This window comes from Capsella rubella, unplaced genomic scaffold (genome assembly GCF_000375325.1).
Source record: "Capsella rubella cultivar Monte Gargano unplaced genomic scaffold, Caprub1_0 scaffold_4, whole genome shotgun sequence".
NCBI classification, from domain to species: Eukaryota; Viridiplantae; Streptophyta; class Magnoliopsida; order Brassicales; family Brassicaceae; genus Capsella; species Capsella rubella.
This window is the reverse complement of record NW_006238920.1, coordinates 6,006,077-6,022,578: the sequence shown is the minus strand read 5'-3', so window position 1 is coordinate 6,022,578 and position 16,502 is coordinate 6,006,077. Positions and strand designations below refer to the sequence as shown.

At 30.8% G+C, this 16,502-nt stretch overlaps 2 protein-coding genes across 2 annotated transcripts; both read left to right on the top strand.

Annotated features, from left to right (window-relative positions):
- Positions 1-5,730: 5,730 nt before the first annotated feature.
- On the top strand, positions 5,731-7,035 carry LOC111831229. The gene is made up of 5 exons (XM_023785192.1): positions 5,731-5,928; positions 6,277-6,327; positions 6,506-6,572; positions 6,659-6,751; positions 6,864-7,035. The coding sequence occupies exons 1-5, from the start codon at positions 5,731-5,733 to the stop codon at positions 6,950-6,952; spliced, it is 498 nt and encodes a 165-aa protein (XP_023640960.1). The 3' UTR covers positions 6,953-7,035.
- A 2,659-nt stretch (positions 7,036-9,694) lies between these two features.
- LOC17890033 (basic 7S globulin) lies at positions 9,695-11,204 on the top strand. Its single transcript, XM_006296444.2, has one exon. The coding sequence runs from the start codon at positions 9,774-9,776 to the stop codon at positions 11,085-11,087; it is 1,314 nt and encodes a 437-aa protein (XP_006296506.1). The 5' UTR covers positions 9,695-9,773; the 3' UTR covers positions 11,088-11,204.
- The last annotated feature ends 5,298 nt before the right edge of the window (positions 11,205-16,502 follow it).

Sequence of the window (16,502 nt, the reverse complement as noted above, 5' to 3'; positions counted from 1 at the left end):
ATGAATTACTAAATACAAATATGAAAATTATGAATTAAAAATATAAGGGAAAATGTAAACTTTTAAAAATGGATAATGATTCTAAAAATTGAGAGAAGAAGATGAGGAGAAGAAGATGAAATGAGAAATTGACTTTGTTGTATTTTGAATTGTGAAATGGGTGAATACTCTATGGTATATATAGCAAATATTTCCGACGAATGTATCGGTCGGAAATTTTTTGGAAACTACAAAAGCGGTAAACTCAATTATTTTGAATTCGTAAACGCGGGAACATACAAAAAAATATTCCGACAAATTTTCGACGAATTTCCAACGACCGTAGAATTTCCGACGAATTTCCGACGAATTTCCGACGACCGTAGAATTTCCGACAAATATTCGACGACCTTAGATATTTCCGACGATCGTAGATATTTCCGACAAATTTCCGACGACATTTTTTTATTTTTAAAAATATATAATTAAAAATAAAAAAAATACAAAAACAAGAATAATACATGTTTCGATGAAGTTACGACGAAATTCCGACGACCACAAAATTTCCGACCAACTAATTTGACAAATTTTCGACCACTTTTGTTTGGTCGGAAATTTTTGCTAATTTCTGACTAATTTTCGACGAATTTTAATTCCTCGAAAATTAGTGGGAAAATGGTTGGAAATTCGTCGGAAATTTTCCGACTATTATTGTGGTCGGAAATAGATATGTTTTCTTGTAGTGGTTGGAATATAAAAGATTTGTCGGCTTTCAAATTTATCTCCATGAGAATCGCGAAGTCGAATCCGACCTAGCATCAGCTGTTTTTTTATCGGGTTACGTCTACGATATCTAATATACACGACGATGCATAAGGCCGGAAGGAACAATATCCCAAAAAACAGCAGACCATCCACACGATTCCAAGCCATACCAAAGAGAGTGATGAAGCCCATAATAACAGACCGCCAATGATAGATTCTAAAGTTGCCTTTTCCTGAAGTAACAAATAAAAAAAAAAAAAAAAATGATTAACATGTACACTCTAGTGTAAGAAAAATTAAGCAAAATAAACTCAAATCAATAACACTTACTCGAAAGAGAAAATTATAGTCAATGACATGAACAGTGTCAAAACTTTTTCCCAGTGCCACATCTGCTGTTTTGTTTTCCCACATGCCACAAAGGCAATATTAAATGACGGTTTTACCCTCAGTATCTTAAACTTGTTAAAGCTGATGAGATACTGTTGATGTCTGAGAAAAAGTTTTTGCCTTTATACAATTAAACATAATTTTTTTTTTTTGTGTACGATTCATCTTCTTCCAAGCCTATGTTCTCCCAAACCTCATCTTCTTCCAAATCTCAGCTGAAGTTCATCTTTTTCCAAACCTTTGTTATTTACACACAAATTAATCCTACCCTCTTCTATTTCAGATCTCATGGATGCTTGACCACATCCCGCAGCGTTTCCAATCGACATCGGTGAACATGGAGGCGACAGTCCTGAATCACCACAAGCCAGAATTTCTTCGTTTCCAGCCGAGTTTCTCGAATAACGCATGTGGATTTGTCCATCGGACCCCGTGAATGTATATTTTTTGTAGACCAGATATATACCAAATTATGTCCATGAGTTTTTTTTGTCCATCGTAAGTCGTCTGTTGATATTTATTGTATAGATTGTTCATCGGATCAGCAGAACAAAGTTGTACATTAGTTAGTTCAATAGACAATCCTCGTCAAACCAAGCAAACTATGAGATGGACGATTTATATTTTTGTGAGATGTTCTACATTCGTCCAGTTTATGTTTTTATAGACTATATCTATACCAAATTGTGTCCATGAGTTTTTTTGTCCATCGTAAGTCGTCCTCTGACATTTATTCTAGAGATTGTTCATCGGATCTGCAGAATAAAGTTGTCCAACAGTTAGTCCAATAGACAAACCTCCTCAGCCCATGTAACTATGAGATGGACCATTTATATTTTTGTGAGATGTGTTACCATTCGTGTAGTGTATGTTTTTATAGACCAAATCTATACCAAATTTTGTCCATGAGTTTTTTTGTCCATCATAAGTCGTCCTCTGACATTTATTCTACAGATTGTTGATCAGATCTACAGATCAAACCTGTCCATCAGTTAGTCCAATAGACAATCCTCCTCAGCCCAGGTAAACTATGAGATGGACCATTTATATTTTTGTGAGATGTTCTACTATTCGTCCTTTCCATTTGTTATTTATTGATGGACAAATTTTGATCTTTAGGATCTCTATATGACGACACAACATAGCAGAGGACAACATAGCAATGGACAACCAAAAATATGTTTTTCTCATTTTTCAGCACCGACCACTTCCAGAAAATCTTTGTTACTTGTCCTCCATTAATACTCATCGAGATCTGTTTTTTACTTGTCCTCCATTAAATCTCAGACCTAGATCACCCATTAAATAATTATCCTTTGGATATTAACATACATCAACCCCATTAAATGCTACTTTTTGCTGTCAGATAAAATGTCCCATCCCTTTTATTTTTTTAAACTAAAAACAAAATCTCTACTGAATGAATAAGGGCAATTCTGTCTTTTTGAATACCTATTATGACACTCCATAAAATACTTAACAGAAAGTGGCAGTTTTAATTTTTTGAGTTTTAAAAGTGGCATAGAATATAAAATTCCCGAGGTGAGAAAAATACTTTAAGTTTCTCAGTATCGGTTGATGTGTTTATGGTTGAGACGATCCGTATCAAAACGGTGAGGAGTATGCTAAATTCTCATGGCAGCCAATCCTAAGTCTTCATCTTTGTGTACCAAACCATTAGAAAGGTTAGTGAGCTTGTTACTAATTGCTGCAGCCATCGAGAGAAAAATCAATGGAGATTGAGGAAACTAGCTCGTACGTGAAGAAGAGAAAGCAAGAAAAAAAATTTGTTACTAGGAAAAATATTTCAAGAATATCTCTCCAATGGAATGTGAATGAGAATGAAGCAATATTGTTAGGGGCTCTGCATATATATAGAACAATTGGTATAGAAATTTCCATTAATTTGGAGATGTGAAACTGGAAAACTTGATATATATACGAGAACACTTCCTAGGTGCAAGAAACATACGTAGAAGGATGTTCGTTCTCCACAGTCAAAAGATATCTCATTACCATACATTTTTTTGCTTCTTCTAGACGCATGATCTTGAGACACAAAATTTTCTTAGGAAAGGTATCTGTGAGATACGCGACATTATTAGCCTCGTGGACTCACTCCTTCAACTTTTGTATCTTCGGTTAAATGTTATCGGACTAGGCATAGCCAAAATCTAAGCGTAACCGTATTTTAGACGGTAATCAATCGTAACCGGATTACTCCCTCTATTCTAAAAAGTTGATGTTTTGGTTTTTTCACACATATTAAGGTAAAATTAAATATTTTTTTTATAAATTAATTTATAATTATTTTTTGTAGAAAGAGAAAATAAACCATTAGATAACTCCCATGTGGAAAAAAATATAAAGTAAAAATATACTTTTGGTATTTTCATCTACAAAATCAATCTTTTAGAAACAAAATTCTTTTTCATAACATCATACTATGTGAAACAAATGTAGTATAACTGTATAAAACGGTTAAAACCTTTACCGATAGCCATAAAAGTAAACCATTTATAAAACATACCAAAACCATTATCAACCATAGCCATATTATAACTGTGATGATTAACAGTACAGTTTACGCATAATTAAGCGTACGATTAAACCTTTCGAATAAATTATCATTGAATAATTTTTTAATCTCTTAATATGTCAACTAGTAAATCTAATCCACTCCCTTACTCGTTTTATTAAAAAATAATTTAATTTAATAATTTGTAGGTTTATGACTATTAATCTATTTATTTTTAGGTTTGTTTAATTTAAAAAACTCATTTATTTAACTATTTTAATATAAATATTTGAACTATATAATTACATATATTTTATATTGTAAAATAAATATTATATGAATATATTATCATGTAATTTGTATTGTAAAGGTAAGAAAATATAAAATTTAACCTATGAATGTTAATGTATATCATAATCATGAATCATCGAATAACCATAATCGTATTTAACTGTAACCGTGTATAATTGTAACCATTTTTACCGTAAATATAATTGATAAGGTTATGGTTAAAGAAAAATTGATAACCATAATCGGTGGTTAATAAACCGTAACCGCATTACCCGTAACCATCGCCATGCCTACCTTGGACTTGACTTATTGAATTCAATTTATGGTGGTACAGTAACTGAAATTAATGTGTTCAATGGTTATTTCTAGTTGGACTATATTTTAGATTTAATGTTTCCATTTAACTAATAGACTAATTAATATAAAAAACTACATAATGAAAATCAATAATATATTTAGTGAAACAACTTCTGGTGTAGTCATAGGCTTTTTTGTGAACATTTATTTTTATTATTGGTCAAAACTTATGAGAATTTATTGGAAATATTCTTTTCCTACCAATAATTCAAAAATATGGTAGTAATTGACATTTATGAGTTCAATGGTTATTTCAGCTTGACTATATCTTATTTAATGTTTCCACTCAATAAAAAACTAACTAATCTGAGGAAAAAAACTAACTAATTTAAATTACCACATAATTATTTAATATGTTTTTAGTTACTTAGTGAGTATGTATATATTTTCTTCGAAAATATTACATTATTTCCAATTGTCAAATTGACTTTAAAATATTACCTAAATTAAATTAAATTAAATTTTATAAATATTGCATTATTTTCAGTTGGATTTTAACTTTTGGCTACTATTTTACATTGTTGATTATCTAATAGTCACTAAAACCAATTTTGAAATTACTATTGTTCCAGATTTATCTTTGGAAATAAAATTCAAAAGGTATCTACAACATTTTAAAGGTATTTATTTTTAAAGTTTGACTTTGAATACCAAAAAATAAATATGTCAAGTCTCTTTTTCTATTAGTATTTATAAATAAGTAACCCTGTAAATGTAATATGTCTTTTGTAATCTACTTTGATTTCACAAAATCTAAACTCAGATATAAATTTTGACATGTCTTCCTCTTCAAATTTCCCTTCACAATCTGAACCACAAGGTTCTGTGGTATGTTCCAATTTTCTCTATATGCAACAAATCTTATAGATGCCTTTTCTAATTCTTATGTTTCACGTTAATAGTGATGATTCTTTTGCGAGTTTGTTGTCGTTTTTATTTCATTTTATTGCGATTTGCTTAATCTATTTGATATGTGATGGATTTGATAATGAATGATGATGCTATACATGAAAAATCGTTCGGTAACATTTGTATTAGGCCTATGAGTTCGAGTTTCCGGTCGGGTTGGGTTATTTGGGTACGCGTTTTTAAAAGCTTTACCTTATTTAACAGACCTAAAAATTGGTTCGGATTTAGTCTGGTTTAGTCATGGGTTTGCTATAGAACTCGGTATATTGCGGTATAATTTTTGATTACTTTTTTTAATCGGGTATCGAGTCGGACCGACTACCGAACACAAATCTCAATCCCTCCGAATTAAATTGAATTTTAACTAGTGTTGAGCCAAACCCGAAAGGCTGAAACAATTGGGTTGGGTCGGCGGTTTTGGATCGGGTCAAAGTTTCAAGATTTTAAAAAATTAATGCTTACATATGTTGCAGTCAATGATTTATGGATATAATAAAATTGCACAGGTTGTTGGAAGAGAAATGAATGTACCAGATGATGAACTGATTACAGACGTGGATCCTATCTGTGCTGAATATCCTGAGAAAATTTGTGAATGTGCTGGTCATGCTCGTGGTCATGGTGGTGACCCTGATGGTGAATGTAGATGTACCATTGGTCAAGTTAGAAGCAGAGATGTTCACAACCAAGGAACTTGTTCTTTGACTTCGAGTCACCAGGTGTGTTCCTTATATCTAAATATATTTATTTAAATACCTATGCAAACATAATATTTTAAAATAATTTTTTTAATAAAATTGATAGTCTATTTTATGTCATCAACCTCTAATGAACATTAATTTATATATATATACATATATATATGTATATATATAATAGTGTAATTTTTTCTTCTCTTAATAGATACAAAAATATGTTAATATGCATAGCAAGCTGGCTTTCAAATAAATATTTATATTAGACTTTTTTTTTGGTTATTTATGGTTTGTTACAAGCTTTTACTTTTTTTTGTTATCATAAGATCAAGTATTTGTGATAATGAATTTATTGTTATTCATCCTTTACAGGGACATCCTAACATTCAAATTCAATCACCTTTGGCCAAAATCAACAAAGAGGTGTGTTACGAACTTTAATGTTTCATTTAGCAATCTTGCACATATATATATGCAAAATTTTATATACATTCTAGATATATCAAAATTCAATATATATTTTTTGGTCGGATCAAAATTCAATGTTATAGATATGCATAAAAATACATAACTTATATAACTAAACCATATTTTTTTACAGAGTGTTGCTAATGATGAGAAAGTCGACGTTGTTAATGGAAAGAGTAATTCTAAAATTGCCAAAAATGGTGAGAACATTAGACTTTGATATTTTTGTTACAAGTATGAGACAGAAATAAAATTATTGTTTGATATGTAATTGGCAAAGTTTCAGTTGCTAAAAAAAATGAAGAGGAGGAAATTTTTGGAGATTTGGAAGATCTTAATTTTAAGCATGAGATACCAACTCCATCCATCTTTGATTACGGTATATAAAAAACATTCTTAACTCATCTCTATTTCAAATATATATGAATAATATAAGCAATGTAGTTGTTATTTTTTCTTTATATATCTTAATCTATATATTTATTTTACAGATTTTGAAAACCATTGGAACATCAACAGTTCGTATGAGAGTAAACATGTTTCCGACGATGGTGGGTCAAGTTCGTACTACTACTTATGAACAACATCAACAACTGGATCAAATACATTGCATGTGTTTTATTGTGGTGATAACAGTTTTATATAAATATTTTTAAGAAAAATTGTGGGAGACGTATGAAAAATATTTATATACTATGCACTTGGATAATATTTTTAAACAGATTGAAAGTTTTTGACCATTTACAAAGATATCATTGCATTAATATTTTAAAACAAATCAAAATATAAACAGGCTTCTCAACTGATGTGTTTATTATAATATTTTTCAGGCATATCTTATTCAGTGATAGAATCAATGTTCTGATTAATGTGTTTGTCGGTTTCTATATTTCACATTAATCGAAATATTTGTAAACTATATTACACATATTGCAAATACTATATATACATATTTTATATAGATATTTTCTTAAAAAAATAACACCCCTAAGAGCATCATTATGGGCATAACCCCAAAGATACATCTTAGGGGATGTTTAATATATTAATAATATAATAGTTAATTTTAAGAATCAAATAAAATATGATAGTTATTGGTTGAATATGTAGGTTCTTAAAATTATAATAATAAAATAAGGTAAAATTTATTAAAAATTTTATTAATTAATTTAATAATTATTAAAAAGAAAAATATATAACAAAAAAAAAAGATACAAATTAGAAACATCAAAAATACAAACTTAAAAATGAAAAACATAAACTTAAAAAGATACAAAAATAGAAATGAAAGCACTTAACATTTTATTTAAATGATAAAATGTTTATAAAGAATTATGAACAATACATATTGAAGCTTGTGATATGTTGGTGGGGATATCGGAATATTTTTTCTGGATCGAAAGCTTGAAACGGTGATGAGAGAAAACTAACGAGCAAGATTGATAAAAAAAAAAACAAACTTTTTTCCTTTTCTTCAAGAAAAGAAAAATGTTTTATTTACAAAAAAAAAGTAGCCATTCAGCACTTCACACGTGGCGCTAACAACTCCTCTCAAAAAGATCTTAACCAAAACCCGTTTGCCTCTTATGATTTTACTGTATGTATATTTCAGCACTTGTTTATTGGCTTAAGACTTGTGAGAATACAACGGTAATGATGGCCTAAGATACTACCAGTCTAATCTCCATATTTTATATATATACATATTTTATTATTTGTAAACTATTGTAAAGAATGTGCAACAACTTTGGAAAAAGAAAAAAAGGTTGGTTGGTTCCTCCTCCGACTCTAGTAATAGAATTCCAACATGAGATCTAAGCATAGATTCGAAATAATATGGAAAACTTGAAAGAAAATGAAGAAAGATTAGGATACACTTGTGTAATATCATGTAATTTCCGATCTTCTATAAAGTGAATTGACAAATGTGATATGATATTGAGATGTATTATTTATATATGCCTATATGCATGATATAACTAATTAGACATAGTGCTGCCATGAGTGACCAAATCTTATCCAAGAAGAGTGTGGTATCGCAAAATCCAAAAGCCGTGGTAATTTTCGAGATGTATAAAAAGAAGGAAATATGATTGTCACAGCACAGAGACAGAGTAATAGAACATGTGGACGTGTCGGGAGTGACCGACCCTAATAATATAGTATTAGTGTATTACTACATGAATAAATAGTAGTAGTAATTAATAAATTAATATTTAATAACAAATACAATAAAATCTCTAAAAATTAATATTTAATAAATTAATAATTTTTGTTGATCTCAAATTAGATAAATATAAAAATTAATCAAATTTGATAAACTAATAAAACAATGTTTTTTTGAAATTTTTTATAAAATATAATTTTAGTAATATCATAAATTAATAATAATTATATATATAAGTAGATATATTAACTTAATATATGTTTAGTATTTTTTATATAAAAATGAATTTTCTCCTAAAATTCATTTCAGTAAATAAGTTTATGTTATATTTTCAAGGTACAATCTTGTAATATACTCAATCACAATTCATAAAAATAACCAAATTTTCTTTATGTTTTCAATTTAAATATGCATCATATTCAATTTTTTTATATATAATATTAAAGTATGACAATTAAAGTTATTAATATATTTGAATTTATATATGATTTCTATAAGTGAATTTATCTATATGTCTGTAATTTATAGTCAAATTTCTTTTCTTAAATATAAAACTCAGTTTCAAAATATAATTTATAATATCTTAAACATTAATATTTTTTTGTAAAATTTATACCAATTCAAATTTTCAAAATTACAATTAAAAATATTATTATAAATTAATATGTATTATTTATGATATAAATTATATATAAATTAATATCACTATAAATTTATAAAATAATATACTTCTAATATTATTAATATATAGAAATTTTACTGAATATTCATTCAATGGAGACTGACACTAAATTAACTGTGAAAAGTCAAGAAAGAGTACCCTGACACCCTCCCACGACCGCCTTGGCAAGTTGGCCATCACCAAACCTTTTGCTTCTAGTAATTAATTTCCATTAGCCATCCACACTGTTTCCTAATTAACTTTTTCTTTTTTAAAATCAAAAACAAAGACCGATGCCAAAAGCACCCCTACCTACTTGTTGTAATAAACCAAAATAACTCGAACCAAACAAATAGTAAAATTTCATTTCATTTAAACAAAGACTCATATTTTTCAAAGAAACAATACTATATTCTTTTTTTTTTTCAAGTAACCCAAAAAGGAAAAAGATAAAAACACACTAGATTTGATTTGTGTCACTTTCATATGATAAATAGAAGCAAAATCACGAAATCAAACCTTAGTCTATAAATACACACACTCCCACCAACTTCCTTCACTCACTCTCTAACAATGGCTTCCTCCTCCTCCTCCTCTCCGATCATCCTCTCCGCCATTCTTCTCTTCATCTTCTCACTCTCTTCCTCATCTGCTAAAACATCATTCCGACCTAAAGCTCTCATTCTCCCTATCACAAAAGATCCATCTACTCTCCAATACACCACCGTCATAAAACAACGCACTCCTCTCGTCCCTGTTTCCGTCGTCTTCGACCTCGGTGGTCGAGATCTCTGGGTCGACTGTGACAAAGGCTACGTCTCCTCCTCTTACCACTCCCCCCGCTGCAACTCCGCCGTCTGTTCACGTGCCGGATCCACCAGCTGCGGCACGTGCTTCTCCCCTCCAAAACCTGGCTGTAGCAACAATACTTGCGGCTCTATTCCAGATAACACCGTCACCGGATGGGCTACTTCCGGCGAATATGCTCTAGATGTTGTCTCGATCCAGTCTACTAACGGATCCAATCCGGGTCGGTTCGTTAAAATACCTAGTTTCATATTCAGTTGCGGATCAGATAATATCCTTAAAGGACTAGCTAAAGGAACAGTTGGTATGGCTGCAATGGGACGTCACAACATCGGCTTGCCGTCTCAATTCGCCGCTGCGTTTAGCTTTAAACGCAAATTCGCCGTGTGTCTTACTTCCGGTAAAGGCGTCGCCTTCTTCGGCAACGGGCCTTACGTTTTCCTCCCCGGAATCCCCATCTCAAGGCTCCAAACGACGCCACTTCTCATCAACCCTGTGAGCACTGCTTCTGCTTTTTCACAAGGCGAGAAATCCCCAGAGTATTTCATCGGCGTCACCGCTATTAAGATCGTCGAGAAAACAATTCCGATCAGTCCACGGCTTTTGAAGATTAACAGTACCGGATTCGGAGGAACCAAGATCAGCTCCGTGAACCCTTACACGGTGATGGAGTCATCAATCTACAAAGCTTTTACGTCGGAGTTCGTTAGACAAGCAGCCGCGAGGAACATCACGCGAGTAGCGTCGGTGAAACCGTTCGGAGCGTGTTTCAGCACGCAGAACGTCGGCGTCACGCGCGTGGGATACGCCGTGCCGGAGATCCAGCTTGTGCTTCACAGCAAGGACGTCGTTTGGAGGATCTTTGGAGGTAACTCGATGGTGAGTGTGAGAGATGACGTCATCTGCTTGGGTTTCGTTGACGGAGGAGTCAACGCGAGAACCTCTGTGGTGATCGGAGGGTTTCAGTTGGAAGACAATTTGGTTGAATTTGATTTAGCGAGCAACAGATTCGGGTTTAGTTCTACCTTATTGGGCCGTCGCACTAATTGTGCCAACTTTAACTTCACTTCCACTGCTTGATTAAATGATTACATTTACCTTATCAATCTCCTTAAAAATAAATGTGGCTATCAAAATTTTTGTTTGTTTTGATGTTTTGAGAACGGAGCCAAATGTCAATCCAATAATTTATTATCATTTCTAAAATGAAAGTTATATATTTCCATCTATTTCTCAACAGATTTAATTTATTCTATGGAAACTTTATTAAAAACAAAAATTTGAAAATACAATTGTTGAAAACAATTATTTATATTATTTTTAATTTTTTAATCGGACATTCTATTATTATTATTATTAATATTATCGAAATTTAAATATATAAGATAAGTTCTAACATAGAATTTTACTAAATCATATCTTATAATTATCAAACTTATCAAATATGTTTAAGAACAGCTTATTCATAGAGTTTTTTTTTTGATAAAAATAATTATCAAACTTAATTACTCTCACCTACATGAATTTATGAGCATTTCATGCACATTCTCTTCACATCAATATTTCCTAGTTTGTAAACACATAACAGTTTTTAAAACCATACAATAGATCAATTGACCTTTTTGTTTTAAGGGTGTTTTGATCGATGGATATGCACATCGAGAGCCTGAGTAGTGGAAAAACTCGTGTCAGAGTAGTAGCCTACTAAATCAAGCGCCATCGAATTGATTGAAACTTTAGCATATACTCATGAACGCACAACTTTTGGCAAATTTGATTCCCTGTAAAGATTGTCAAGAGAGATTGTATACTTTAATTATCTTTTCTTGTAAATTGTATTTCCTAGTTTTTTTCCATTAGACTCTAATATGGAATTTAAATAAGTCATATTTTATAGTTATCAACCTACGGTTGTTGTTTCTAGTATTATTGTTGCTCTAAGGGAGTTTTGTTAATTGATGAATTTGTAATTAGCATTGCATATTCATGATTAATGATTTCTGAAATCTAGCATCACCAAACCCTTTATTTTTTTGGCCGTCGCACTAATTGTGCCAACTTCAACGTACCTTCCACTTTTTTGATTAGAGGGGGGGGGGGTGTATTCAAAGTAGAATTTTTAAATCCTATGTTATTCAAACATGGATTTTAAAAAGTCTCATGAAATACAGTGTTATTGAACTAAGGATTTCAAAATTCACCTTAAAATCTACTATTATTGAAAACAATTAGTGGATTTGATTTTAAATCAATTTGAAGGATTTAAGAGGATTTGAGAAAATTTCAAAAATCCAAATTCCATGGTTTTATGTGAGATTTGAAAGGATCTTATAAAAGCCATATGAACTTCTCTAAAATCATCAAAATCATTTAAACTCAAGAAAACTCAATTCACTTTAAATTCTACTTGGAATACACCCCACTATGTTTACATTATGTTGTTTCCCAGACAAAATGGATATTTTTTTTTTTCATACGTTCCAATTAAAAGGAAACTATTTTGACAGAACAAAAAGAAAGGAACTATTGTAAATAATACTATGCATTATTTTAAAAAAGGAATTTACTCTACGTTTAGTAAAAAAAAAGAAGAGGAAATTCAGTCGATAAACATATTTCAAAAAGAAAAGAAAATGTTTAGTTTTTGTTTACGAACTAGATACTAACCTATGGTAGACCGTGGGCTGAACATTTTATTTGAAGTATATTTAAAATAATATTTTATGTTATTTTTTTTATAATCTTTTTGTTTACAATTCATATATGTCTATTTTAGGACTATTCTTTAAAGAATTTATATAATATTTTTTTATATTATGAATTTGTTGTTTTAGTTGTGTATCTTTAAAACTATCTTGTAGTGATATTTATTAGTGAGTATTATCTTATTCTATTAAGGAAAAAAAATCAAAGTATCTATAATAATTGAGATATGATATCTTTACATATCAGAGAAAAAATAATTTTTACTCGTTTTGACATTTTTAAAGGTTTTATCTTTATCAATGTATTTTAAGATACAAATTAGTTATAATCTTAACTAGATCAACGATTGAGATTTATTTAAAATACCTGATAAGTAATTCTTTTCATATTTTATAATTGATAATTAGATAATTAGATGAGTAGTTATCTTTATTATCCTCAATGATTCTATCTTCTTTTTTTTTTGCCATCAATTCTATCTTTTTCTTAACTAATTCTAATGGCATTTGAATGTAATTTTTTACATTGTTTTATATGTGTACTTCTCAATTAATATAGTAAGATATAAAATTTTATCAAATCTACATGGTATTAGAGAATTTGATCAAAACACAAAACCCCTATAAAAAAAAAAATTCTTTGCAGGTTAAGCCTAAGTCTTTATGCAAGAAAGTTGTAACATCTTGACCATTTAAAACATATAAGATGATCCATGGTTAAAGAATCCAAAGATATGGAAATGAGCAATGATAAATAAAGCACGTCTATAAAATCATAAGCCTAGCTGAAACTTCCATGAGAATAGATAATTCTACGTTACTGTTCAGTGTTCAGTGAACAAGATTTGTTCTTACCATCATCATCAGAACAAGATTTGGATTAGGACAAAATCGACGCCCACTCTTGAAATGTCGAGCCAGAGAAATCGCCATCTCTTCGATAAAACACTTATTTTAGCCAAATCGCTAGTCAAGAAGGTACGAGAGTATCAAAGCTATAAAAAAAATCTGACAATATGTTGATTCTATTGTATTCCATTTTTCCTAGATTATTAGAAAAAAAAAAAAATGAATCTTAGGAGATGAGTTTCTCAGTTCTATATCAAAATCTTGGGTTCTATGTCGAATAAAATCTAATTATAATCGAGAGAGGAAGCTAACCGATTTGATTTGCTTACGTCTAAGATATTGTCAAGGTATTGTGTTTCTCAGATTGATAGCAAAATCTAGAGTTTTAAAGTCGAGTAAACGTATAAAGTAAGCTAGGATATAAAGTTTAGGGTTTCTGGTACAAGCTTTTTAAAAAGGGCTTCTTGTCTAGGCCTAAAAGACCACTAACAATAAGAACCATCCTCTTCACTCTCCATTACTCTTATATATTGTAAGTTATTAGGTCATCATTATTGGTGGTGTCTTAACAAATCTTAGAGATGGGTTTTAAAGAACTTGTACCAAAAGGCCACTTGGAAGAACAAGCTCGTATATAAATGTGATCCAAGATGATGGATCTCTAGCACTAAGAACCATACTCTTCACTCTCCGATGATTGACTTATCGAAGCTCTAACATGTTAGCGATTCAGTGATATAAGTAACAACATGTGTTTATGTTTGTTGTGTAATCATTGTTTTGAGGAGCAATACAATTCACATTATTCTATATAAAAGTTAACAAAATGTTAGCAAAAAGCTTTTTTTCTTTCTAAGCAATTAATTTAAGTGAAAACTCTTATTGGTTATTTTCAGTGGAACGCGTGGTCGTGACTAGATGATGATTCCATCTTACCCATAATAGTTCACCACATACATACATCTAGGCATGTCAATTAGGGCCAAAGCCCGCGGGCTAGCCCAGCCAGGCCCTTAAAAATATCGGGCTCGGGCTTTAATATAAATGTCCAAAAAATATCGGGCCTTTCGGGCTAAGCCCGTTTGGACAAAGGGTTTTTTTGGGCTTAGCCCGATCGGGCTCGGGCCGGCCCGAAGAACCCTAAAAATATTCTTTCTTTATATGTTTAGCGTAAGATTCTTTCTTTATATATTTAGTTTTAATTTAACCATCTGATTACTAAATTCTTTCTTTATATATTTGGTTTTAATTTAACCATTTGATTACTAGAATTTAATTTATTTTGGTTTGTTAATAATAGGATTTCAAAGCATATGAGAAACGTACTATTCTAGAAGAAGGAAAGTCTAAATTGGCTGTGTATTTAGAAGACGATAGGTTGGAAATGACCTTTTATGAAGACATGGATGTTTTAGAATGGTGGAAGAATCAAACACAACGTTATGGGGAGCTAGCTCGTATGGCTTGTGATGTTTTGAGTATTCCTATAACTTCGGTGGCAGCAGAGTCTTCATTTAGTATTGGTGCGCATGTCTTGAATAAATATAGAAGTCGTCTTCTACCAAGACACGTTGAAGCTCTGGTTTGTACACGGACTTGGTTGGATGGATTTACGTCTGATGATCCAGGTAATAAATGTTATTTGTAATTATTTATTTATTTTTATTTTAAAAAACTATATATGATATTTTATTGATTTATACATGTCAAAATTCATTATAAACATAAGTTAAATGTTTGTATATAGCTCTTAATGATGAGAAAGATTTAGAAGACACGGAAGGGGAAGAGAATTCTGAAGGCATTGAAGGAGAGCCAAATCTTGACTCTAATACCTAATTTGAAGTCTTTTTGATTTTTGTTTTATTTGGTATGAGTTTAAACTCTTTTGTTTGGATTTGTTTACTTTTGAAACATTTTTTTTAATTTCACGAATAAAAAAACTTTATTCTTTAAAAATAAAGTGAGTTTAAATAAATATTAGTGGTTACTTATATTTAAATTGAATTGTTTCAATCATTTTCAATTAAAAAAATATAAAATTTGAAATCAGTTTTATTTTCAAGAAAAGCCCGAAAAAGCTCAAAAAAGCCCTGTAGCCCTGTCAGAGCCGGGCCGGGTTTTGAAATATAGGCCCGAATATTTTTCGGGCCGGACCGGGCCGGGCTTAAATATATAAGGGTTTTACGGGCTTCGGACCGGGCCGGGCCGGGCCAGCCCGATTGACATGCCTACATACATCTCACTATTTCCATCAAACTCATACTATTTCTAAAAATAGTGATTTGTTATCCTTTCTTTGTTGATGAATTTTAAATAGTTGTAACACTATTTTACACTAGTGAGCTATATGTGTTAAGTCAACGGTTCTTTTTATTGATTAAAATTAAATTAAACACATATTCACTAATCACTACACAAAACTAGAAACACACACACATGAATGTGTTCGTAGAGAGATAGAAATTAAAACAGGCACGTGAGTGGATCAGGCGTTGAAGGCGGCGAGGTTAGCTAGGAAAGGGCATGCAGGTGACAGTAAAGGCGGTGATCTAGTCGTGGCCGGTCACTGAGATTCACGCCTCCTTGGCTCCCTCACCATATATAATTTCCTCATATATAGTTTTATCTGTTTAATGATTTATTTAAACTTTTTTTATGGGCAAAAATGATTTATTTAAACTATGATCAAAATTGTTGGTGAGTATTAGAAGTTGGTGGTACCAAATTTTGGAATGAATAAATAAATATCAGAGTTGCTACAAGACAACCACAAAATATTTTTCTTGATTTAGCGTCGGTTTGTCGACATAGAAATAAATACTTTTCAAAATAAATATTTTTAATGGTTTTTTTATAAGTTTTGAAAAAAAGTATTTCTAAAAGCGGTACAGTAAGATGAGTATTTTTAAAATTCCCCCAAACTTTTAACGAACAAATA

Coding starts and splice junctions, on each gene's coding strand:
- LOC111831229 (XM_023785192.1), top strand. CDS start 5,731: ATGAATGTACCAGATGATGAACTGATTACAGACGTGGATCCTATCTGT. Junction 6,328..6,505: donor TGGCCAAAATCAACAAAGAG/GTGTGTTACGAA, acceptor ATTTTTTTACAG/AGTGTTGCTAATGATGAGAA. Junction 6,573..6,658: donor TTCTAAAATTGCCAAAAATG/GTGAGAACATTA, acceptor GCAAAGTTTCAG/TTGCTAAAAAAAATGAAGAG.
- LOC17890033 (XM_006296444.2), top strand. CDS start 9,774: ATGGCTTCCTCCTCCTCCTCCTCTCCGATCATCCTCTCCGCCATTCTT.